At 57.0% G+C, this 23,129-nt stretch overlaps 1 protein-coding gene across 1 annotated transcript in view; it reads left to right on the top strand.

The window, feature by feature from the left end:
• LOC104386648 (fer-1-like protein 4) overlaps positions 1-23,129 on the top strand; it is a 43,800-nt gene that overhangs the window by 8,008 nt on the left and 12,663 nt on the right. Inside the window, exons 10-29 of the mRNA XM_009995316.1 lie at positions 470-554; positions 1,178-1,334; positions 1,552-1,735; positions 2,445-2,631; positions 2,836-3,206; positions 4,138-4,246; positions 5,714-5,912; positions 6,996-7,116; positions 7,688-7,788; positions 8,776-8,863; positions 10,319-10,435; positions 16,293-16,472; positions 16,631-16,747; positions 17,366-17,527; positions 18,740-18,899; positions 19,877-19,959; positions 20,239-20,370; positions 21,054-21,102; positions 22,197-22,303; positions 22,679-22,810. Coding sequence (XP_009993618.1) covers positions 470-554; positions 1,178-1,334; positions 1,552-1,735; positions 2,445-2,631; positions 2,836-3,206; positions 4,138-4,246; positions 5,714-5,912; positions 6,996-7,116; positions 7,688-7,788; positions 8,776-8,863; positions 10,319-10,435; positions 16,293-16,472; positions 16,631-16,747; positions 17,366-17,527; positions 18,740-18,899; positions 19,877-19,959; positions 20,239-20,370; positions 21,054-21,102; positions 22,197-22,303; positions 22,679-22,810 — 2,841 coding nt within the window. The remainder of the gene's footprint in view (positions 1-469; positions 555-1,177; positions 1,335-1,551; positions 1,736-2,444; positions 2,632-2,835; positions 3,207-4,137; positions 4,247-5,713; positions 5,913-6,995; positions 7,117-7,687; positions 7,789-8,775; positions 8,864-10,318; positions 10,436-16,292; positions 16,473-16,630; positions 16,748-17,365; positions 17,528-18,739; positions 18,900-19,876; positions 19,960-20,238; positions 20,371-21,053; positions 21,103-22,196; positions 22,304-22,678; positions 22,811-23,129) is intronic.

Raw genomic sequence — 23,129 nt, 5'->3', positions numbered from 1 at the left:
ACCTCCAGCATTTTCCCTGTGAATTTCTCTTCCTCTGGTGGGGGTTCAGCAAGCCCTGAGCAGGACCTGGGCTTTGGGAGGGACTCCAGTGTGGTGGGGTTGAAAGGACCTTCCTGACCCAGAAGGATATGGACACGGGGCACCCTGTGACCAAGCAGATCTGCCTTTGGTCTGTTGTGGGGGTTTGGCTTCTCTGGGGCTGGCAGAAGCAGCTGAATTGGTTGCATGTGAGTTTGGCAGGTTTAAGTGAGGGCTGTGGAGCTTGTGGGCTTTGTGGGGATGGTTGGGCAGGAGCAGTTTTGTCCCAGGGCTAACTCAGGTTAACGTGCAGGAGGAGCTTGCAACCCCTGCATGAGCTGCATGCTGAACTTGGTACCTCCTGGTAGTTCTGTCCTCTTCAGAGATGTCTGGATGTGTCACCTCCCTCCCCACATCTCTGGGTGCTCAGGGGGGTTTGTGCTGCCTGCAGGTTTTTCACTCAAAGAAGATCCCGTTCCTGGGAAGGTGCATTGGGACCTTCAAGATGGATGTTCTGACCGTGTACAGCCAGCCAGGTAGGGCCCAGGACACAGCCCTGCCCCTGCACACGGGTGGTTCCTGTGTGGTCACAGCATCACAGCATCACTCTGGTTGGGAAAGACCTTCAAGATCACCAAGTCCAACCCCTACCCCAACTCCGCACCCACCACCAAGCCCTGTCCCCTGGCATCACATCTGTCTGTTTAGGTGTCTCCAGGGATGGTGGCTCAACCACCTCCTGGGACAGCCTGGGCTCCCACCCCAGAACAGGACAACCCCAAAGCTCACACCGTGTCTTTGAGGGTGTTGTCCAAATGTTTCTTGAATGTTGTCAGGCTCAGTGCCATTGCTGCTTCCCTGGGGAGCCTATTCCAGAGCTCCACCACCCTCTGAGTGAAGAATCTCTTCCTCATGTCCAACCTAAACCTTGCCCTGCACATCTTCCCACCATTCCTACCATGGTCTGGTGAGGGCCCTACCTTTAAAGTGCTTAGTTCCCATGAGGACCAGCACCTGCTTCTCCCCCCAGCTGTCTGAGGGCTGGTGGCACCTCCTGCACCTTCAGAGCCAGGGCCAGGGCAGTGCCTGGGCAGACACAGTGGGGATGGGAGTGGGTCAGCTGGGCTCTCCACAGGGACCTCCTTCCCCTCCCTCTCAGACCACAGGTTTTTCCAGAAATGGGCTGTTATCAGTGACCCCACAGACACCCGGGCGGGTGTGAAGGGCTTTGTCAAGTGCAACGTCTGTGTCACGGCCCGGGGGGACACTGTGGGCTCCCTTCCCACCTCCAGCAGCCGGGACGAGCACATTGAAAGGTGAGTGCACCTTGCCTGGCCCTGGGGACAGCAGCCACATCTCCCTCCACGTTAGTATTATTGTTTTCCCTCCATTTTCCCCCTCTTCTGATGTGGGAAGACCTGGGGAAGAGCCCCGTGGTGGGGCAGGACGCAAACCTCCTGCCAGCCGGGGCGTTTCCCAACGCGGTGCCTCCTGGGCTCCCAGAGAGAGCCAGAACATGCACGTGTGTTTCAGGAACCTGCTGCTGCCCAAGAGAGTCCCTGCAGAGAGACCCTGGGCCAGGGTCTGCATCAGGCTGTACCGCGCCGAGGGGCTGCCCAGCATGAGCGCCGGCATCATGGGGGGGCTCTCCAAGATCATCGGGGAGAACAAGGTCTTTGTCGACCCCTACGTGCAGGTCTCCTTCTGTGGGCAGCAGGTGAGGCTGCTGGGGTCTGCGTGGGGCCAGGCTGGGCCTCCAGGAGCTGCTGGGGGACCCTGCAATCCCACTGGAGCCGGGCTGGGCCAGCCCAGGGCTGGCAGGAGGTGGCTGTGGAGCTGCTGGGTCTGCTTGGGAAGGCTTTGCTGGGACCTCTGTGCCTGCTGAGCTGCCCCAGCCCTGGGCACGGCCCTGGCTGAGCCACGGGGTGTGCAGGTGGAGATTTCATCCCCCTGACCTTGGGAGAAGATCAAGTAAATCCCGGAGGCCTCTTTGGCAAGTTGGGCTCAGCCTGACGCCCTTGGGAGGGTTCACTGAGCTGGTCAGTGAACTGGTTTTAAAACCAGTTTATTGGTCCTTTCCTTGCACCCAAGGCCAGGGTTTCTTGTCCTGTGTTATCCACTAAGATGAGGAGCAGTCCCTGAGCAGCCTTGTGGGCCTTGGGGGGGCTTCCAGGTGACCCTCTGGTGCTTCTGGATCTGGTGGTTTTGCCCATTTGCTTCCAGTGTGTCCCTGGGCTGGGCCTTGGGACAGACCCTTTGATGAGCCACAGCTCCTGTTGCTGGGACAGGGGCAGCCCCATGGGCACCTCCAGAGCCTGCCCAGCACAGTCTGCAGGTGGGGCAGGAGAAGAAGCCGTTCCCAAGGTGGCTCCGGGGCAGCCCTGGGGTGGCTGCTCTGCGTGGCCCCCACACTTTCTCCTCCCCAGGGGGAAACCTCCGTGGAGACCAACACCACCGAGCCCGTGTGGAACGAGCAGATCAGCTTCATCGAGATGTTCCCACCTCTGGCCAGGAAGATCAAGGTGCAGGTGCTGGATGATGCCAATGTTGGGGACGTGGCCATCGCCACACACTTCATTGACCTGCAGCAGATCTCAGACCCTGGCAGGAACGGTGAGGCCTGGCTTGGCTCCCCCTGGGCAGGGTGTCCTGGCCAGCCCTGGGCTCTGCAGCTGCCCAGGGTGCTCTCCTGGAGCTGGGAAGCAGGAGTGGCTGGAGCACGTTCACATCCCTGTGCCCCGGGCTGTCTCCTTGGGGGAGAAGGTCTCTCTGCAGCAGCTCCTGGGCTGGAATGACACCCTGTCCCTGTCCCTGCAGGCTTCAACCCCACGTTTGGCCCAGCCTGGGTGAACCTCTATGGGTCTCCCCAGAACTCAGCCCTGCGGGACGTGCACAGGGAGCTCAACGAGGGCAGGGGAGAGGGGATCTCCTACCGCGGGCGCGTCCTCATGGCCATCGCGGTGGAGATCTTCAGCAGCCCCAGCCTGGCAGAGAGGAAGCTCGGGGACAGGAAAAAGGGGGCCCTGAGCAAGCTGAAGCTGAAAAAGAAAAGCAAGAAGTCCAAGGAGAAAGCCAAAGAGCTGAGGCAGCTGCAGGGAGAGGAGGAAGGGGGGGGGGAAGCCTTTCAGGAGGCTGAGCAGCCCGAGGAGGTCATTGTGGAGGTGGAAGAGCTTCATCCCCTCCCCGAGGTGAGACCTGCTGGCTGGGGTGGCTGAGCCTGCAGCCTGGGCAGCAGGGGGGTCACCCACTGGTGTGGCACTGGTGGAACAAGCCTGGCCTGACACTGCCTGGGGCCAACAAGAAAGCTGGGGAGGGACTTGGGACAAGGGCAGGGAGTGAGGAGACAAGGGGGGATGGATTAAATTGGAAGAGGGGAGATTGAGGTGAGACATGAGGAGGAAATTCTTTGCTGTGAGGGTGGTGAGAGCCTGGCCCAGGTTGCCCAGGGAAGCTGTGGCTGCCCCATCCCTGGCAGTGTTGAAGGGCAGGTTGGATGGGGCTTGGAGCAGCCTGGGCTGGTGGGAGGTGTCCCTGCCCATGCAGGGGGTTGGATTTAGATGATCTTTAAGGGCCCTTCCAACCCAAACCAGTCTGGGATTCTATGATATGACTGCTGGGCCACCCAAACCTCTCTCAGCCTCTGCAGGGGCTGAGGCCACCCCTGCAGCCCCAACACCTCCTCCCAGGAAGGCTGGAGCATCCACTCCTGCCCTGCCTCTCTGGCACAGGGAGAACCCTCTGCTGGGTGTTACTCCCAGAGCACACCTGCCTTTGAGTGGCTATTTTTATGCCCTGGAGGCAGGAGGAGCCATCAGCTGATCCTGGGGCTCCAGCTGGCCTGGGAAAGGCAGCCCAGGTGCAGCTCTGCTGGTGCAGTCACCAGCCTTAGCCCTACAGACCTGCTCAGCAGCTTCACACAAGCATCAGCCAAAGCCAGAGATCTGCTCCAATCCCCAGGGGTTTCCCAGAGGACGTGTGTGGCAGCCCAGTGGTGGTGGCCTCAGCAGCACCCCATGGGTGTCCTGGGGCTGCCTGGCATGTCCTGCTGCTCTCAGGGTTTCTCCTGAGGTGACTTTTGGCACAAGAGGCTGTGAGGCTGATTTCTGTCTCCTCGCTCAGAATGCCTTGGGGAAGAAGGAGGAATTCCTCCTCTTTGCTGCCTTCTTCGAAGCCACGATGATGGACTCCTCACTTGGCTCCAAGCCTGTCAGCTTTGAAGTCTCCATAGGTGGGTATTCCCCAGGGCCCCATCTCCAGAAACTATGGGAACAGCTTCAACCTCCCTCTGACAGTTTGAGTCTTGAGAGAGTCCCATGGAAGCTGTGAAGATGATGAAGGGGCTGGAACACCTGCCTGATGAGGAAAGGCTGAGAGACCTGGGGCTGTTCAGTCTGGAGAGGAGAAGACTGAGGGGGGATCTAATGAGTGTCTATCAATACATGAGGGCAGCAAGAAGGCAGGACAAGCTCTTGTCACTTGTGCCCTGGGACAGGACGAGGGGCAGTGGATTCAAACTGGAGCCCAGGAAGTTCCACCTCAAGATGAGGAAGAACTTTGCTGTGAGGGTGACAGAGCCCTGGGCCAGGCTACCCAGAGAGGCTGTGGAGTCTCCTTCTCTGGAGACTTTCCAGACCTGTCTGGATGTGTTCCTGTGCGACCTGCCCTGGGGGATCCTGCTCTGGCAGGGGGGTTGGACTCAATGATCTTCAGAGGTCCCTTCCAACCCCTGACATTCTGTGCTGTGGAGGTGCCAGCCCTTGCACAGCTCTTGCCTCCCAAATGGGCTTCAGGAGGGACATGGGATGGGGGCAGGGAGTGCTTTGATTACCTTAAAAGTCTCTGATGGGATTGGAGATTTGGAGGATTTGTCTGAACTGCCTGTTTGGGGAGAGTGGCTGAAGCTCTTACCTTTCAGTACCTGAGGGGCTACAGGGAAGCTGGGAGGGGCTTTTTACAAGGGGGAATGGGTTAAAACTGGAGGAGGGGGGATTTAGGTGAGACATGAGGGGAAATAATTGTGGAGTCTGAGGGTGGTGAGAGCCTGGCCCAGGTTGCCCAGGGAAGCTGTGGCTGCCCCATCCCTGGCAGTGTTGAAGGGCAGGTTGGATGGGGCTTGGAGCAGCCTGGGCTGGTGGGAGGTGTCCCTGCCCATGCAGGGGGGTGGGACTGGTTGGTCTTTAAGGTCCCTTCCAGCCCAAACCAATCTGGGATTCTGTGAGTCTATGAAGTGGGGGTGAGAAGAGGGATGAGGGTTTTGGGAACAAGAAAGGGAAGCCAAGGAGGGGAAGCTGGGACACTGGGGTGTTCATGTGGTGCTGATGGGCTGTGACAGTGGGTGATGGGAAAGCAGTGGTAGGAGAGCAGGTCCAAGCCCCCCCTTGCTGAGATGGACGGGTGGAGATGCTTGATGCTGAGATGTCTTCCTGAGTGACTGCTGCTGACCCAGAGTAGAGGTGCAGTCAGCAGGGGCTTGGTGGGATTTTAAGGCAGACACAAGGACTTGCAATTGCCCAGCACTTCCTGGTTGCCCCTGTGGTGCTCTGATGGTTGGATGCTGCTGAACTGCTGGTTCCAAAAGCAATGCCTGCCCACGTGCTGCTCCAGGCAGGAGGGCTGCACTCTGGGTTTGAAAGCCAGCAAACCTGTCTAACAGTGACCCCACTTCTCTGGTTGCTCTTTCATACTTAACTGGAAGGAAACTATGGCAAAACTGAAGAGGCTGTGACCAAAGTACAGAGAAAAGTGGAAAAAGGAGAAGTGAAAGAAGAGAAGCAGCCTTTGCTGGAGCCTGGCTCAGATGGGGAGCTGGATGCTGAAGACCTGGCCCCCTCCTCAGCAGCTCTGAACAAGTCAGTGACAAAAAGCCAGAGACCTGAGCCCATGGATTATGACAGGTGAGTCTTCCTTGTCCTTCTTTCCCACCTGCCCATGTCCTACCCCACCTGCCCTGGTTGGTTATTCCAGATTCACTCTCTACAACCACCTGAAGAGAGGTTGTGCTCAGGTGGGGCTGGGCTCTTTTTCCAGGTAACCAGTGACAGGATGAGAGGGCCTGGCCTGAAGCTGCTCCAGGGGAGGTTTGGGTTGGATATCAGGAAGCACTTCGCCATGGAAAGGGTGATCAGACCTTGGGATAGACTGCCCAGGGCAGTGGTGGAGGCACCATCCCTGGAGGTGTTCCAGGAAAGGCTGGAGGTGGCACTTAGTGCCCTGGTCTGGAGATGTGGGGGTGTTGGTCATGGGCTGGACTTGGTGATCTTAAAGGTCTTTCCCAACCTTGGAGATGCTGTGATTCCATGTTACACATGAGAGGTCTGCTGGGCCAGGTGATGCTGGGAGGGGTTTCTCCTCTTGGCAGCCCCACCACCATTAGCCCAATGGGCCCTCTGGTGTCTGCTGGGGGTGTGCAGGTGGCCAGGGACAGGGGCCCAGGGCAGCTGGGACCCATCAGTAATTCAGCTCCTCTTCTAGCTAACAAGCAGCATCCTGAGGGCTTGATTCCCATGAGGAGGAAGAGGAATCCTCTGGCACAAGCTGTGCTGTGTGGGGCAGGCCAGGCACATACCTGAACTCTTCTGATGATGGGTTTGCTCTGGGTTTGTCCCCCAGGCCTGGCAGGGGGGTTTGCACTGTCAGCCCTGTCCCTGCTGCTGCCCAGACCCACAGCATCCCGGGCTCCCCTCAGCCTCCTTCCCCTGGGCACCTTCTGCCCTCTGCTAGAAACCCCGTGGGCTAGTTTGGGATGGCCAAGTTTGGGATGGCCAAGTTTGGGATGGCTAAGTTTGGGATGACAGCTCCAGCTGCTCACATCCATGTCTGGGGTGCAGGGACAAAACCAGCCTGTTCTCTGCAAAGGGGACAGAGCCCAGGAGCTGGTCCCTGTTCTGGGTGTGCCAGCCCTGAGGTGTGACATGGCACGTGCTCTGCAAACAGCTGCCCTGTCCCCTGTGCCCCTGTCCCTGTGCCCCTGTCCCCAGGTCCTACAGCTGCCTGCCCATGACCCACCAGAAGCCCTGCGTGTACGTGTGGAGCTACTGGGAGGACCACACCTGGAGACTCTGCATTTCCAACTGGATTGTCAAGCTGGCCGAGCGCCTGGTAGGGTGTTCAGGGTGTCTGTCTCCTCCATGGTCCCTCCTGGTGTGCTTTCCCAGTGGGACACCCAGCTGCTCTGCAGGATGTTTGCCTTAGACATCCTCACCCAAGCCCGTTTCTCTCACAGAGCTCAGTCCCACCTCCATTTAGAGCTGTGGGGCCGGGCAGTGAGTGCAGGGCCCCTGCCTGGGCTGTGCTGCAGCCTCTGGGGTCTCCTTGAGTGACCTGACAGCTGTGACAAAAACCTCCTCTGCTGCCAGTCCTGAGCTGTGTGTGCAGCAGGGAGATGCAGTCTCGTCCCAGAGCCTCATCCTTCCCTTTTGGGCTTAGAAATCCAGAAGCAGAGCTTGCCAGCGTGTCCCAGTGTCTGCTCAGGGACTGAGACACCAGGTGTTATAGCAACCAGTGCTCAGGTTGTCCCCAGGTCCCAGAGCCCTTAGCAGCACCTGCAGCACTGTCACCATCCCCTGCTCCACAGGAGGACACAGGCCACTTGTGGCAAACACATCCTTGCAACCCTCCCCCCTGGCCCCAGGCAGGTGCAGCATCCCTGAACCTCCTGCATCCCCCACAGGAGCAGGGCCTGGAGGACGTGGAGAAGCTCCTGAGGAGGCCAAAGGCTAAAGCAGAGGAGCGGCTGCGGGAGGTGCTGGAGGAGCTTGTAGCTGGGTGCAGGTGAGCATGGCCCTCAGGCCCTGAGGTTCCTGGTTTTCAGGTGAGGAAGTCGTGCCTGGGCTGTGCCCTGCCTGCTTTCTTGTCCTCTGGAGGCAGATGAGGGGAAGGAGCCCAGGGCCACCTGGGGAAGGGCACTGTAGCTCTTCAAGCTTGGAGGGGAGACCCCAGCCCTGGGAAGCACAGGGGTCACTGACTGCAGCCTCAGTGTTCCTGGATTCCTGAATGTTTCCTAAATGTTAGGACAGGGAACTTGCTTGAAAGAGCCCAGGGCAGAGGCACAGAGATGCTGGAGGGAGGGGAACATCTCCCTGCTGAGGAAAGGCTGAGGGAGCTGGGTCTGTTGGGCTTGGAGAAGAGGAGACTGAGGGGCCACCTCATCCATGGGCACAAATCTGTTCAGGGCAGTGTCAGGAGGACAGAGCCAGGCTTTGTGCAGTGATGTCCAGTGACAGGACAAGGGGCAGTGGGTGCAAACTGGAGCACAGGAGGTTGTATGTGAATCTCAGGAAGAACTTCTTTCCTGTGAGAGTGCCAGAGCCCTGGGCCAGGCTGCCCAGAGAGGCTGTGGAGTCTCCTTCTCTGGAGACATTCCAACCCCCCTGGACCCTGTGTGATGTGCTCTGGGTGACCCTGCTCTGGCAGGGGGGTTGGGCTGGGGGATCTTTCCAGGTCCCTTCCAATCCCTGGGATTCTGTGATTTTGTGATTTGCTTCACTCTCTTCAATCAAACAAGAGACTAGTGGGGTCTGGTACATATTTCAGTCCCCAGCCCCGTGCTGGTGGCAGCAGAGGGAGCCTCAGGTGCTGAGCAATCCCCAGGGTACCTTCCAAATCCAAAAGCTTGCAGAAGAGAGGACATGGCAGAGAGAGGGGTCTGGTGCACGTGGATCAGCACCAGGGATCTGGAGCTCATGGCTTTGCTGTGGGAGCTGAGCTCAGTCTGTGGGTGCAGGGGGTGCAGAGCCTGTGCTGCTTGTGTCCTTGCAGGCAATTCTCACTCAGCTCAGAGAGGAAAACCATGGCCCATCCCAACAACCTGGACAGATGTCGGACAAAATACCTGACGTACAACATTGTAAGCTCTGGGGCTTGGTGGTGGTGCTGGGGGCCTTTGTGACTCCCACTCTGGTCCAGGAGGACCACCTAGAGTTGATGCTAAGGAGGAAACCTGGGGGTAAGCCTCATGGTATCAGTCATGGGCTTTTACTGCAACACCTGAGCATTCTTATCAGAGCAAAACAGCTTCCAGCACAGGGAGCAGGGGCAGGGACTGGCCATGGCTGCCCCTGGTTTTGTGCAGAAGTTGTGCCCTGGTGCCACCCTCCCTCTCCTGTTGGGCACACACGTGTTGCTGGAGGCCTTTTAGTGCAGGCTATTCCTGCAGGCAGCTCTGGGGGGGCTCACTGAGCCCCACTGCCCCTGGGAACTCAGGCCATGGGCTGGGTGCCCCATCAGATCCAGCAGATCTACAACAGGCACCCATTTGCTTGGCCCCAGAGAGGGCAGCATCTGCAGCCAGGCCAGCCAGCTGGATGAAGCACAGTCACACCCCCCCAGGCCAGCACGGCTGTGGCTGCACTTCCCATCACCTTCCCAAGTCCTGAAAAGCTGCCCAGAACACAGTGACAGCAGCTGGAAATAAAGCTTGGGCATGTCTGGGTCCCAGGTCCCTTCCCTCTGCCTCTCTGCCCATCACCTCTGGCAGGTCTGAGACCCTCTGAAAGAGAGAACCAGCCCAAGAGATGAGTTTTCTGGCCGTGTCAGTCCATGCTGGGTTAGCACCCTGAGCTCCTTTTGGGTTTCATTATTAGTTTGGGTTCATCACAAAGTGTCTCCACTGTCGAGTCATGGACACGACAGCCCAGCCCCACCTTCCAGTCTCCTCTACCTTCATAGTCATGTACCTTCATGGTCCCAAGCTGCTCCTTGTGCAGAGCCTCCCCCAGGCACTGTCTGGAGCTTTTGACCACCAGTTTCTGAAAGGTTTATTCCTTATACCTCTTTCTGCCCCAAATGATGCTCATGGGCTTCTGCTGCCAGCTGGTGAGTTGCTGGAGTCTCCAGTTCTTGGCTCCCTTCACTTAATGGCTGGGACGGCTTGATAGGAGTTTGCTCTCAGCATCCAGCTCTGGGGGGCAGGATAGAGGGGCTGCCAGGGGTGAGGGAGGTTGTGCTCAGGTGGGGCTGGGCTCTTTTTCCAGGCAACCAGTGACAGGATGAGAGGGCCTGGCCTGAAGCTGCTCCAGGGGAGGTTTGGGTTGGATATCAGGAAGCACTTCCCCATGGAAAGCGTGATCAGACCTTGGGATGGACTGCCCAGGGCAGTGGTGGAGGCACCATCCCTGGAGGTGTTCCAGGAGAGGCTGGAGGTGACACTTAGTGCCATGGTCTGGAGATGTGGGGGTGTTGGTCATGGGCTGGACTTGGTGATCTTAAAGGTCTTTTCCAGCCTTGGGGATGCTGTGAGCTGAGGGGCCAGGGTGGCTCGGGCAGGTGACAGGGGTTCCTGATGGCCCTGCTCTCTGCTCAGGTCCTGTGTGCCAAGCAGGGGCTCCGTGCCCGGCGGCGCCTGACCCGGGGCAACGTCCAGGAGAAGGTGAAGGAGACGAGGAGGATCCTGACGAAGCTGCGCTTCATGGCCAAAGAGGTAGAGCTCCTTCCCAGCAGGACAGGGCAGGGCTTTGCAGCTGCTTGATTGCAAGTTTACTGCAGCTTTGTGCTGGGCATCGTGATGCCAGGGGAGGTGGCTCCTTCCCATGGAGCAGCACTCAAGGACAGCACCATCCTGGCCTGCAGCAGGAGCAGCGTGGCCAGCAGGAGCAGGGAGGTGCTGGTGCCCTGTGCTGGGCACTGGTGAGGCTGCACCTCCAGCACTGGGGGCAGTTCTGGGCCCCTCACTGCAGGAAGGACTTTGAGGGGCTGGAGTGTGTCCAGAGGAGCTGCCAAGGTGGTGAAAGGTCTGGGGAACAAGTCAGACAAGGAGCAGCTGAGGGAGCTGGGGATATTTAGTCTGAAGAAGAGGAGGCTGAGGGGAGACCTCATTGCTCTCTACAGCTGCCTGAAAGGAGGTTGTAGGGAGGTGGGAATTGGGCTCTTCTCCCAAGTCAGTAACGACAGGACAAGAGGAAATGGCCTGAAGTTGCACCAGGGAAGGTTCAGGCTGGGTATTAGGAAGAATTTCTTTACCCAAAGAGTGGTTGGACAGTGGAACAGGCTGCCCAGGGAGCTAGTGGAGTCACCATCCCTGGAAGGGTTGAAAAGAAATGTAGACATAGTGCTTAGGGACATGATTTGAGCACTGAATGGGGAGATTAAGTTATGGTAGGGGGATGTAGGTTATGGGTGGACTTGATGATCTTCAAGGGCCCTTCCAGCCAGGATGGTTCTATGATTCTATGATTCAAGCTCCTGTCAAAGGTGTGAGGTGAAATTCCACTTCTCCAGTCTTGTGGAGGGCTCTTCTTCCCAAGGTGGTATGAGGTTGAGTGCATCCTGCAGGTGTTCACAGGGAAAACCCAGGCAGATCACAGGTCCCTCCAAGAAACCTGAGGAGCTGTTGTTGCAGGGCTGAGGTTTTCGGGAGCAGGTGCCGAACACTGGGCATTTGCTTCTGGATCTCCAAAGCCCCAGGCAGCCAGGAGACAGAGCATTCACCATGCCCATGGGGAGGGAGAAGAGGCTGTGTATGCCACCACTGCCCTGTCTCCCCTCCAGCCCCAGTGCACCCTCCCTGACATCCTGATCTGGATGCTCAGCAGCAACCGGCGCGTGGCCTATGCCAGGGTCCCTGCCCAGCACATCCTCTACTCTGTGGTCGAAGAGGAGAAAGGCAAGGACTGTGCAAAGATCCAGACACTCTTTATGAAGGTGTGGTTTATACCAAGTGCTGTGCCCTTGCTTGCTTGATGCTGCCTTTCCCTCCTTCCTGAAATCCTGGAGGCAACACCTGCTGGTGCCCCAGCCCAGCTCTGCCTGCTGTGCCCCTGGGCTGCTCTGTGGATCTGGGGGGGCCATGGCTGAGATGGGAACCCTGCCCACCCTCCTATGCTTCCAGGTGCCTGGCTTGCACACGGGTGAGATCTTTGCCAAACTGGAGATCTACATGTGGCTCGGGGTGACCAAATACGCCAAGAACTGTTTGGTGGAGCTGCCCGAGGAGTTCAAGTTCCTCTCTGAGAGTGGGCAGCAGGTGGCCCAGCTCTCGGGGTGCAGCCCTCCCAGCCACCTCAGCAGGGATGGTGAGTGCAGGTGCCACTTTTCCATGGCCCAACTGTGAGCAGGAGAGCAGGCAGGGGGGAGATCACACCCCCAGGGACAATGTCTGAGAAGCAGGACCTGGTCTGTTATCACCACGGCATCTCCAAGGTATGAATGGGGGAGGCAGGTCCAGTTTGCTCTCAGGAGGACGTGTCTGCAGCCTCAGCTGGAGCAGCAGGCAGGACAGAGTGTCCTGGGCACTGGCTGTGCTGCCAAACTGGCCACGGGTGTCAGAGCTGCCCCTGGGGTGCTGCCCCCCAGCAGGTGCTCACACCACATCACTGCTCATTTCACAGGTCATGTCCTTCCCAGAGGTGTCTGAGGGGTCCACTGAGCTTGTCTTGCTTGGCCAAACCTTGCTGGCCTTTTGAGAGGCACAGTGAGGTGGTACCCACCCCTTGCAGGATGTGCCCACCACTCCCTGCCTGACACTCTTCATCAGTTGTGGCCTCTCCTGGGGCTCAGCTGGGGAACTGGGACCTCTCTTCTCTTTTTCTTGCCAGATTTCAGCTATTTCCAGCTCCGAGCCCATTTGTATCAGGCTCGAGGGCTCCTCCCTGCAGATGACAATGGCCTTTCAGATCCATTTGCAAGAGTGGTGTTTTCAACTTCCTGCCAGGCCACCAGGGTGAGACCACTGAAACTCTTGCCTCTGCCCTCCTGGGGTCTTGGGGTGAGAAAAGCCATGTCCCCCCTGATGTGTTGGGGGTCAGTGCTGTGGCAGTTTTGTAACTCCAGGCTTCAGGTATCTATGTGCCATGGGGGGTGTGACTGTCTTCAGGGAACAACTAACAAGGTTGAACATGGTCTCCAAGGATGAGTGGCACGTGCTGGTTGGCCCCACATCCTGGTTTCCTGTTTTTACCATCTCCCCTCGTGCCCAGCACCAGCTGCAGGTGGCTGTGGGGGAGAGGGGATGAGCTTCCTCCCTCTTGACAAAGTGCTTTGTTTCCACTGGACCCTCAAGGTCTCCTGTCTCTGTCTGCAGATGCTGGAGGAGACACTGAGCCCCATGTGGAATGAACTTCTTCTCTTTGACCAGCTCATTGTTGATGGGAAAAAAGAAGAGTTGAAAACAGAGACCCCCATGATTGTCATCAACCTTTTCAGCCACAATAAATTTGTAAGTCAGCTGTGCTGCCTCCTGCTCTCGTGTGCAGGACTGGGAAAGCAGAGGAGCTCTGTGTGGCTGCTGTGAGCAGGCACTTGGGACCAACATCTCTGGTTGCTTCTGTGACTCCTGGTCCACCAGTGGTGATGAGATCTGGGGGCTATGGCTGAGGTTCAGACTTTCTGCAGGTTCCTGCCACCACCTGGGGAAGCTGCTGGCTGCAGCCTGCCAAGGGCTTGGAGTTGCCCTGAGCCAGGGCCTGAGGAGTTCTTGTTGGATGCAGGGTCTGTCCTCCTTGGAGAAGCCCTGTGCCTCTCCCTGCTGCCTTGGCTGGCTCACACTGCAGAGGGCTTGTAGCCATGGGGAGAGGATGAAGCTCTGAGGGTTGTTCCTTCCCCTCTGTCCCCCAGGTCTCATCTTCCATCTTCTCAGTCTTTTTCTTCTCTCTTCACAAGTACTTTGAAGTCTCACTCCTTTCCTGGGGCCCCTTTGTTGCTGTGAGGGGAAAGGTGCAACTCACCCTGGGTTCTCCTGTTTAGCTCAGCAGCTTTCCTAGCTCATTCCCTGGCTCCCAGTACAGGACAGACACTGGCATGAGTCCAGAGGAGGCCACCAGGATGGTTGGGGATGGAGCACAGGATGGAGTGAGGAGACGGGGAGAGCTGGGTATATTCAGCCTGGAGAAATGAGGCAGTGTCACTGCTGCCTGATGGGAGAGGGTAGAAAAGAGGGGTCAGACTTCTCCTGGGGGCAGCAGGGGCAGGGTGACAAGCAATGGACACCAGCTGAAACCAAAAAATACAATCCAATTTGATATAAGGAAGCAATTTGCAACCAGAGGGAGTTCAAATGGTGGGCCAGGAGCTCAGAGAGCTTGTGGGATCCCCATCCTTGGAGACATTCAGGCTCAGGCCTCAAAGGCACATTTGAGCTCTGGCTGGAAGAGACTTGAGCAACCTGATGTGTCCCTGGTGGTCTCTGGTGCGTGGTCCTGGGCTGAGTGCCCAGTTCTGCCTGGAGACCAACTGGCAACTCAGAGGAGCTGCTGCAGATATCTCACCTGCTCCTCCCTGGGGTGCTGCCCCCCAGCAGGTGCTCACACCACATCACTGCTCATTTCACAGGTCATGTCCTTCCCAGAGGTGTCTGAGGGGTCCACTGAGCTTGTCTTGCTTGGCCAAACCTTGCTGGCCTTTTGAGAGGCACAGTGAGGTGGTACCCACCCCTTGCAGGATGTGCCCACCCCTCCCTGCCTGACACTCTTCATCAGTTTTGGCCTCTCCTGGGGCTCAGCTGGGGAACTTGAACCTCTCTTCTCTTTTTCTTGCCAGATTTCAGCTATTTCCAGCTCCGAGCCCATTTGTATCAGGCTCGAGGGCTCCTCCCTGCAGATGACAATGGCCTTTCAGATCCATTTGCAAGAGTGGTGTTTTCAACTTCCTGCCAGGCCACCAGGGTGAGACCACTGAAACTCTTGCCTCTGCCCTCCTGGGGTCTTGGGGTGAGAAAAGCCATGTCCCCCCTGATGTGTTGGGGGTCAGTGCTGTGGCAGTTTTGTAACTCCAGGCTTCAGGTGTCTGTGTGCCATGGGGGGTATGACTGTCTTCAGGGAACAACTAACAAGGTTGAACATGGTCTCCAAGGATGAGTGGCACGTGCTGGTTGGCCCCACATCCTGGTTTCCTGTTTTTACCATCTCCCCTCGTGCCCAGCACCAGCTGCAGGTGGCTGTGGGGGAGAGGGGATGAGCTTCCTCCCTCTTGACAAAGTGCTTTGTTTCCACTGGACCCTCAAGGTCTCCTGTCTCTGTCTGCAGATGCTGGAGGAGACACTGAGCCCCATGTGGAATGAGCTTCTTCTCTTTGACCAGCTCATTGTTGATGGGAAAAAAGAAGAGTTGAAAACAGAGACCCCCATGATTGTCATCAACCTTTTCAGCCACAATAAATTTGTAAGTCAGCTGTGCTGCCTCCTGCTCTCGTGTGCAGGACTGGGAAAGCAGAGGAGCTCTGTGTGGCTGCTGTGAGCAGGCACTTGGGACCAACATCTCTGGTTGCTTCTGTGACTCCTGGTCCACCAGTGGTGATGAGATCTGGGGGCTATGGCTGAGGTTCAGACTTTCTGCAGGTTCCTGCCACCACCTGGGGAAGCTGCTGGCTGCAGCCTGCCAAGGGCTTGGAGTTGCCCTGAGCCAGGGCCTGAGGAGTTCTTGTTGGATGCAGGGTCTGTCCTCCTTGGAGAAGCCCTGTGCCTCTCCCTGCTGCCTTGGCTGGCTCACACTGCAGAGGGCTTGTAGCCATGGGGAGAGGATGAAGCTCTGAGGGTTGTTCCTTCCCCTCTGTCCCCCAGGTCTCATCTTCCATCTTCTCAGTCTTTTTCTTCTCTCTTCACAAGTACTTTGAAGTCTCACTCCTTTCCTGGGGCCCCTTTGTTGCTGTGAGGGGAAAGGTGCAACTCACCCTGCGTTCTCCTGTTTAGCTCAGCAGCTTTCCTAGCTCATTCCCTGGCTCCCAGTACAGGACAGACACTGGCATGAGTCCAGAGGAGGCCACCAGGATGGTTGGGGATGGAGCACAGGATGGAGTGAGGAGAAGGGGAGAGCTGGGTATATTCAGCCTGGAGAAATGAGGCAGTGTCACTGCCGTCTGATGGGAGAGGGTAGAAAAGAGGGGTCAGACTTCTCCTGGGGGCACCAGGGGCAGGGTGACAAGCAATGGACACCAGCTGAAACCAAAAAAAAAGAATCCAATTTGATATAAGGAAGCAATTTGCAACCAGAGGGAGTTCAAATGGTGGGCCAGGAGCTCAGAGAGCTTGTGGGATCCCCATCCTTGGAGACATTCAGGCTCAGGCCTCAAAGGCACATTTGAGCTCTGGCTGGAAGAGACTTGAGCAACCTGATGTGTCCCTGGTGGTCTCTGGTGCGTGGTCCTGGGCTGAGTGCCCAGTTCTGCCTGAAGACCAACTGGTAACTCAGAGGAGCTGCTGCAGATGTCTCACCTGCTCCTGGCTCTGGATGGAGCAGAGAGTGGCAAAAGGGTGATGTTGTGCTGCTCCAGGCTGGCTGGAATTGCTGGTGGTGTTTCCCCTGAGGGGGTGGGATGACATGGAGCTGCTTCCACCCCCTTTCCCACAGGGCTCCCCCGAGTTCCTTGGCCAGGCCTTTATCCGTTGTTTATTAAAACAGTCTGCAACAGATGAGCCCTACACCACACCTGCCCTGCAGTTCTTTGACATCTACAGAGGCACCAGGGCAGCAGGGGAGCTCATTGCCACTTTTGAGCTGATCGAGCTGGATTACAGGGGCCATTTGGAGGTAACTGGGCTTGTAGGGACCTGCCCGCGGGTTCCCTGCTGGGAGGCACCTCTGGGAGGCTGCAGGGACAGAGCCTGGGAGCAGGGACCAGGAGGGGAGGGAGAGGGGACAAGGCATGGGGTAGAAATGGCTTCCATGGCTTGGTGTGCCCTGTTCAGCCTTCAGTGCCCGAGGACGTGGAGCCCAAGGAGCCCGAGTACCTGGGAGACCCTCGTGCCGGACGGTTCATCATCCCTGAGGGCATCCGGCCTGTCCTGAAGGAATTCCGCATTGAGGTGGGATGTCCTCTGCTCTGCTGGCCCCGCGGGGCTGTCCTGGGCAGGGCAAGGCTTGGGCAGGGAGTTGGGGCTCAAATGTACTTGAAGGGGCTCCAGGAAAGCTGGGGAGGGGCTTTTCATCAGAGCAGACAGGGACAGGACAAGAGGTGATGGTTTTAAACTGAGAGAGGGGAGATTTAGGTCAGATAGGTTTAGGTCAGATAGTAGGAAGAAATTCTTCACTCTAAGGGTGGTGAGGAGCTGGGATGGGCTGCCCAGGGGGGTTGTTGATGCCCCATCCCTGGAGGTTTTCAAGGCCAGGTTGGAGGAGGTTTTGTGCAGCCTGGGCTGGTGGTTCCCTGCCCAAGCAGGGGGGTTGGAACTGGATGAGCTTTAAGGTCCCGTCCAACCTGAATGATTCTGTGATTCTATGAAATGTGCCTTTGAGGCCTGAGCAGATGTCAGAGATGGAGACGCTTGAGGCAGAAACCATCTCAGCAGGTTAACAAGCCAGAGCCTGGCTGGCCTGGGAGGGCCTCGTGCCCCTCTTGGGATCCTGCAGGAATGGGGTGACAGCTCTGGCTGCCTGGCCCTGCCATGCCTGGAGCAGCCCAGGAGCTTCGTGTTGTGCTTCAGATCCTGTTCTGGGGCCTGCGGGACCTGAAGAGGGTGAACTTGTTCGAGGTGGATGAGCCCCAGGTGATCATTGAATGTGCTGGCAAGAAGGTGGAGTCCGAGGTGATCGTGGCCTACAGAGAGAACTCCAACTTCACTGAGCTGGTCAAATACATGGACGTGGTGAGTGGGAAGGAGGGTCCTGCCGTGCCAGGGTGCATCATGGCCGTCCTGCACTGCTGGTCTGCGTGGGGCAAGCAGGGAGCTGTGCCCAGGGCTGTGCTCTCCTCTGGCCACACAGTTCAGCTGCAGAGCAAAACCTTTGTGCCACTGCCCACCAGGAGCAGTCTCAGCCACCTCCTGGCACTGCAGGAGGTGTTTTGGGCAGAGCTGATCTCCTCATATGTGGTGGGACTGTCACAGAATCATAGAATGCCTTGGGTTGGAAGGGACCTCTAAAGCTCATCTAGCCCAACCCCCCTACAATAAGCAGTGACATCTCAGACTGGATCAGGTTGCTCAGAGCTCCATCAAGCCTGACCTTGAATGTCTCCAGGGATGGGGCCTCCACCACCTCTCTAGGCAACCCATGCCAGTGATCCAGTTCATATAAAGAACTTTTTCCTAATGTCCAACCTAAATCTACCCTTCTCTAGCTTGAAACCATCACCCCTTGTCCTATCATTACATGCCCTAGTGAGCAGCTCTTCCCCAGCCTTCTCACAGGCTCCTTTCAGGTACTGGAAGGTCGCTATAAGGTCCTCCAGAGTCTTCTCCTCACCAGGCTGAACAGCCCCAACTCCCTCAGCCTGTCTACATAAGAAAGCCCTCAGCTCATTTTCATTGCCCTCCTCTGGGCACACTCCAACAGCTCCACATCCTTCCTGTGCTGGGGCTCCAGAGCTGGATGCCGAGCTCCAGGGGAGGTCTCACCAGGGCAGAGCAGAGGGGCAGAATCACCTCTCTCCATCTGCTGGCCACACTTCTTTGGATACAGCCCAGGAAGCAGTTGGCCTTCTGGGCTGCAGCTGCACATTGGTGGCTCATGTCCAGCTCTTGATCCTCCAGTACCCCAGGTCCTTTTCCACAGGGCTGCTCTCCAGCCTGTCCTCCCCCAGCCTGTGTTGATACCTCTAGTTGCCCACATGCAGGACCCTGCATTTGGCCTTGTTGAACCTCATGAGGTTCACCTGGGCCCACTTCTCCAGCTTGTCCAGATCCCTCTGGATGCATCACAACCTTCTGGTGTATCCACCGCACCACCCAGCTTGGTGTCATCAGCAAACCTGCTGAGGGTGCTCAGTGCCACTGTCAGTATCATTAGTGAAGTTATTAAACAACACTGGTCAGGGGTCACCCTTGCTCCTGTGAAGCCCAGGAGTGGTTCCTCTGCAGGAGCTCCCAGAGCAGGTCTACCTGCACCCTCCCCTCAGCATCTTCGTGGTGGAGAAGCGGGCGTTCGGGCGCACGGTGCTGGTGGGCACCCACATCGTGTCTGACGTGATGAAATTCTCTCCCAAAGAGCTGGAGGAAGAGCCAGAAGTCCTGCCCAAAGGTGAGCTGCTTGGCAAGGTCCCTGCACCTGGCCCTTTCTGTCCCTCCTAGCCAGGCTAAGTCCCCTCCTCAGACCCACAGGACGCCAGCAGAAGCGTGGGGCAGGCTGGGGCTGGGGACAGGCTGTGATCCTGAGCTGTAGCACTTGGCTCCAGACTGGTGGTTGGGAAGCAGCAGCCAGGGAAAGCTGTGGAAGGGCTCTTGGGGCAGGCAAAGGGAAGTCTACAGGCTATTTTCTCCAAGGTTGGCTGAAGATCTGCCCCCCCACTGCAGCAGCAGGGCTGTTACCCGTGGATGTGGCATCTCCCTGGGGACTCTGTCCCAGACACTGTTTGCTTTGCATTTGTGGACACCTGAGGAAGGTGGTTCATGAGGACATCTTAGTGCAGCAGGACATTTTGCTGGGACTAAATGTAACTTCTCCCTAGGGGAAGTTTGTGTTTAGAATCAGAGATATTCAGCTTGGGAAGATCTGTTGCCTTCACCTCTTGCAACCCCCTGAGTAGCCAGGCTGCAGAGCTGTCCCCCATGACTGCCACCAAGCCTCAGGGAGCTGGTCCACCAGCACCAGGGACTGAGAGGTTTACTCTTCTTGCATTGTTGAGCCAAGATCTGTTCACTGGGTAACAGAGTCATTCAGTAGCTCTGTGGTGGCAGCAGCCAGAGCTCCTGACCTGAAAGTGTGTAAATAAATGCAGCACAAAGGGGTAGAAGCCAAGGACTGACTGACCTGTGGCCTTTTCCAAGTAGAGCAGGTGTGTCTCATCATCCTGAACCCACTGGAGTTGGCAACAACCATGTTGATGATGATGAACTTGCATTCCCAATAATAGTTTTGCAAGGTCTGCTAGCAAAAGCTTGAAATGTGGTGGCACAACAGAGGGGGGTTTTCCTGGGTAATGGCAACTGGCCCCAAAGCAGGAAGCAATGAACAGGAGTCAACACATGGAAACATGAAGCTCTTTCTCTTCATCTCAGCCAGGAAAGCCTCATCCCAGCGACCCCCCCCGCAGGCTGTGGGTGACCCAGGTCCCAGCACTCACCCTCTGAGTCTGGTGAAGGTGAGTGGTGTGTTTGGGAGCTTGCAAAGCCACCCTGGAGGTTGCAAAGATGAAAGGAAGCGGAGAAGTTCAGAGTCAGGTTCCAGCCACTGCTTCTTGCTCTGGACCAAAGGCTCCTCTCCCCATGCCCGTGGGCTCTGGGCTTCTCTTGGGCCTGCAAAGCTGCTGCTTTTGGAGCAAAGCACAAACCTGGGGCCACAGGGAGAGGCTCCCAGGGCTCTAGAGCAGGGTGCATGGGTGGTCCTTTCCTCTCTCTGAACCCTTCTCTGTTTTTATAAGGCTCCTTTCAAGAAAATTCCCCTTAACAAGCTTGGAAAGAAAGAGGATGAATATGAAGAGGAAAAACCAGAGCTGGAAGAACTGGATTGGTGGTCTAAGTACTATGAGTCCCTGAAGGAGCTGTATAACCAGGTAATCCTGTGTGGCAGGTGCCAGCAGAGGGGAACTTGGCTGCACAGGCTTGAGGAAGATGTTCTCAACAGCCACAGGAGCCCTCCTGGTGTGGATCTGCAGGGACGTGTGGGGTTTTGTGTGTCAAGCACACGAGAAGGAGCCAGGTCCCAAGCACCCAGCAGGTGCAGTGATTCCAGCAGGCAGTGGGTGTTGAACCATCCCTGAGCCCAGGTGCTCAAGGGGTTTTGGGAATGCAGCTGGGCTTTTGTTGAGGCAGTCCTGAAGATGTGACCTTGCTGATTTTAGCTGCAGTGCAGGGGCTTTCATACTGCTTGCTCTCTGTCCTGGCTGACTTCCCAGGATGTGCCATGGGAGCAGGTCTGCCCCAAATCTCCTTGCCCTGAGTCCCTTAAATCCCAATCAAAAAAGCTATCAGGCTGGCTGACTTCCCAGGATGTGCCATGGGAGCCCCAAATCTCCTTGCCCTGTGTCCCTTAAATCCCAGTCAAAAAAGCCAGCAGAAAGATGTGGGTGGAAGAAAAGGACACAAAGGCACCTCCTGGATGCCCTCCTGCGTGATGATAGTGCTGAATGGTCTCAGGCTGTGTCCCTGCCTCTGCTGGCAGCAAAGCCCTGGTAGTGCTTGGATGGAGAAGCCTTTGGTGTCAGGCATGTGGGGTGACTGCTTGTGTGTGTTTCAGACACGCAGTGATGAGGAAGATGCTGACAACGATGACCTGAATGATGCAGGTGAGTCCTCCAGCAATACCCAGCTCTCCTGTGGGGACAGCCAGGATTTACCCCATCCCAGAGGGTGCTGGGCTTGTGGGAATGGGGTCTGAGGAGGCAACAGCTTGGCAGCCTTCAGCACAAACAACACAAAAGGGAGCAGAGGGGCTGGGAAGGTTGGCAAGGGCTAACCAAGGCTCTTTCAAGTGGAAAACACCAAACATGCCTCAGAAGAATCTGGAAACCTGTATTGAAGCAGGAGTCTTCCTGAGTGAGCAAAAATTCGTGGAAAAATCAGCTGCAGGGGTTGTGGGATTGTCAGGGTGAGAGCAGGAAGCCAAGGTGGGATGGAGGGGGTGGTGGGATGGAGAGGATGGAGGAAAGGCCACACTGTCCAGGAGCTGGGCATCACCCCCTGCACGTGGGGTACCCACTAGGGGCACAGGGCTTACCAGGAGGTAGCAGAAAGAGGGATGGTCTCAGAGCAGTGTCAGAGCTGGAGGCTCAGGTGTGTGGAGGTGTGAGCAGTGATTGCCCTGCCCTGGCCTGGGGAGGAGAGACAGGGAGTGTGGGAACCAGGGAAACCCTGCCCAGGGGGAGGCTGGAGCCATGAGTGCTCAAGGGATCACTGGGAAGTGGGGTAAGGACACATCTTCTCTGTCCTGGGGTTGCTGGTGTCCCAGAGGAAGGTCTGGCCATGCTCTCCATGCAGGGCTCCCTGTGCCTGGTGGGGCAGGCAGCCTGCAGTGCCACGGCACCCGAAGCAGGGCACATCCAGGCAGTGTCCACCCAAAGGAGAAGGGTTTGCTGGCATTTGTGCCTGTCCTGACAGGCCCCTGGGCTGCTCCAGCACCCTCCTCCCTTCAGGCTCTGCTCACTCCCTTCCTAAACAGTAGTCACCAAGGCTGGCAGGTCAGTGCCAGTTCTTAGGTCCTCACCCACCCCGTGCCTTGCTGGGGGACCTGAGATGCTGTGAGGACACCAGTGAGAGCTCCAGGTGCCCTGGCAAAGCCCTGGGTGAAGGTGAAAGCTGCTGCTGGGGTCATTTCATGGACAGATGCTTGAGACGATTGGAGAGATCAGGTTGTTTCTCCTTCTCCTGTTGCCATTTCCAGATGGAGGGAATTTAAACACATGCTCCATTGATATGGAAGCAGAAGATGAGGCAGTAATTGAAGCTGAACCTGCACGACCCAAGAGGAAGCTCATTGCCACCCTTCAGGTGATGGTTGGGGTGACAGATCTGGCCTCTTTCAGCCCTTTGTCCATGTCCTGGTCACCTCCCTGCAGTGGAGGTCAGACTGGGATCTCCTCCTGGGAACCTCCAGGTTGTCCACCTGCAGACCATGTTGGGCTCCCATTATTGCTGGGATTTGAAGCAGCTGGTGAGACCCTGGAGCCAAGCTGGGCTGTGTGGGCACAGCTGAGGATGGACCTGGGGGGGACAAGGGAAAACCATAACACCCTGCACTGGCTGATACTGGGGTTAGGCTGGGGCAGGAGATACGGTTGAAGCAGGGAAAGGAAGGTCTTTCTGACTCATTTCCCTTTTAAGATGGCAGGAAAAACACCCCAAAATACTTTCCACTTGTTTCAGATCTACAACTCTGAGCTGGAAAACGAGTTTGGTAATTTTGAAGACTGGTTGTGCATTTTCCCCCTGCACCGTGGGAAAGCAAACGAGGATGAGGATGGAAATGAGGATGAACATTTAGTGGGGAAGTACAAGGTGCTGTAACACTGGGTGGCACAGCAGGACATTCATGTATCCTTTGTGTTGCATGTGGAAGAAAACCCTTGGGACAACCTGGAGTTCAGAGCAGAGGCCTGGGGAGTGCAGGGTGTGCAGGGTGACCTGAGGCCATGGAGTGGCACGTCCAAGGTGCTCCTGGTGCCAGCTGTGGGTTGTGGCCCTCTGTTCATTCACAAATGCACCTGATTTAGATTTTTTGGCTCTTGCAAGGAGAAAGCATGAAGCAGGTCCAGAGGAGACAACGAGGCTGGGGAAGGGACTGGAGGGAAAGTCTGACAGGGAGAGGCTGAGGGAG

This window comes from Chaetura pelagica, unplaced genomic scaffold (genome assembly GCF_000747805.2).
Source record: "Chaetura pelagica isolate M959 unplaced genomic scaffold, ChaPel_1.0 scaffold680, whole genome shotgun sequence".
NCBI classification, from domain to species: domain Eukaryota; kingdom Metazoa; phylum Chordata; class Aves; order Apodiformes; family Apodidae; genus Chaetura; species Chaetura pelagica.
The sequence above is the reverse complement of the archived record's forward strand: the minus strand, read 5'-3'. Positions and strand labels throughout refer to the sequence as shown.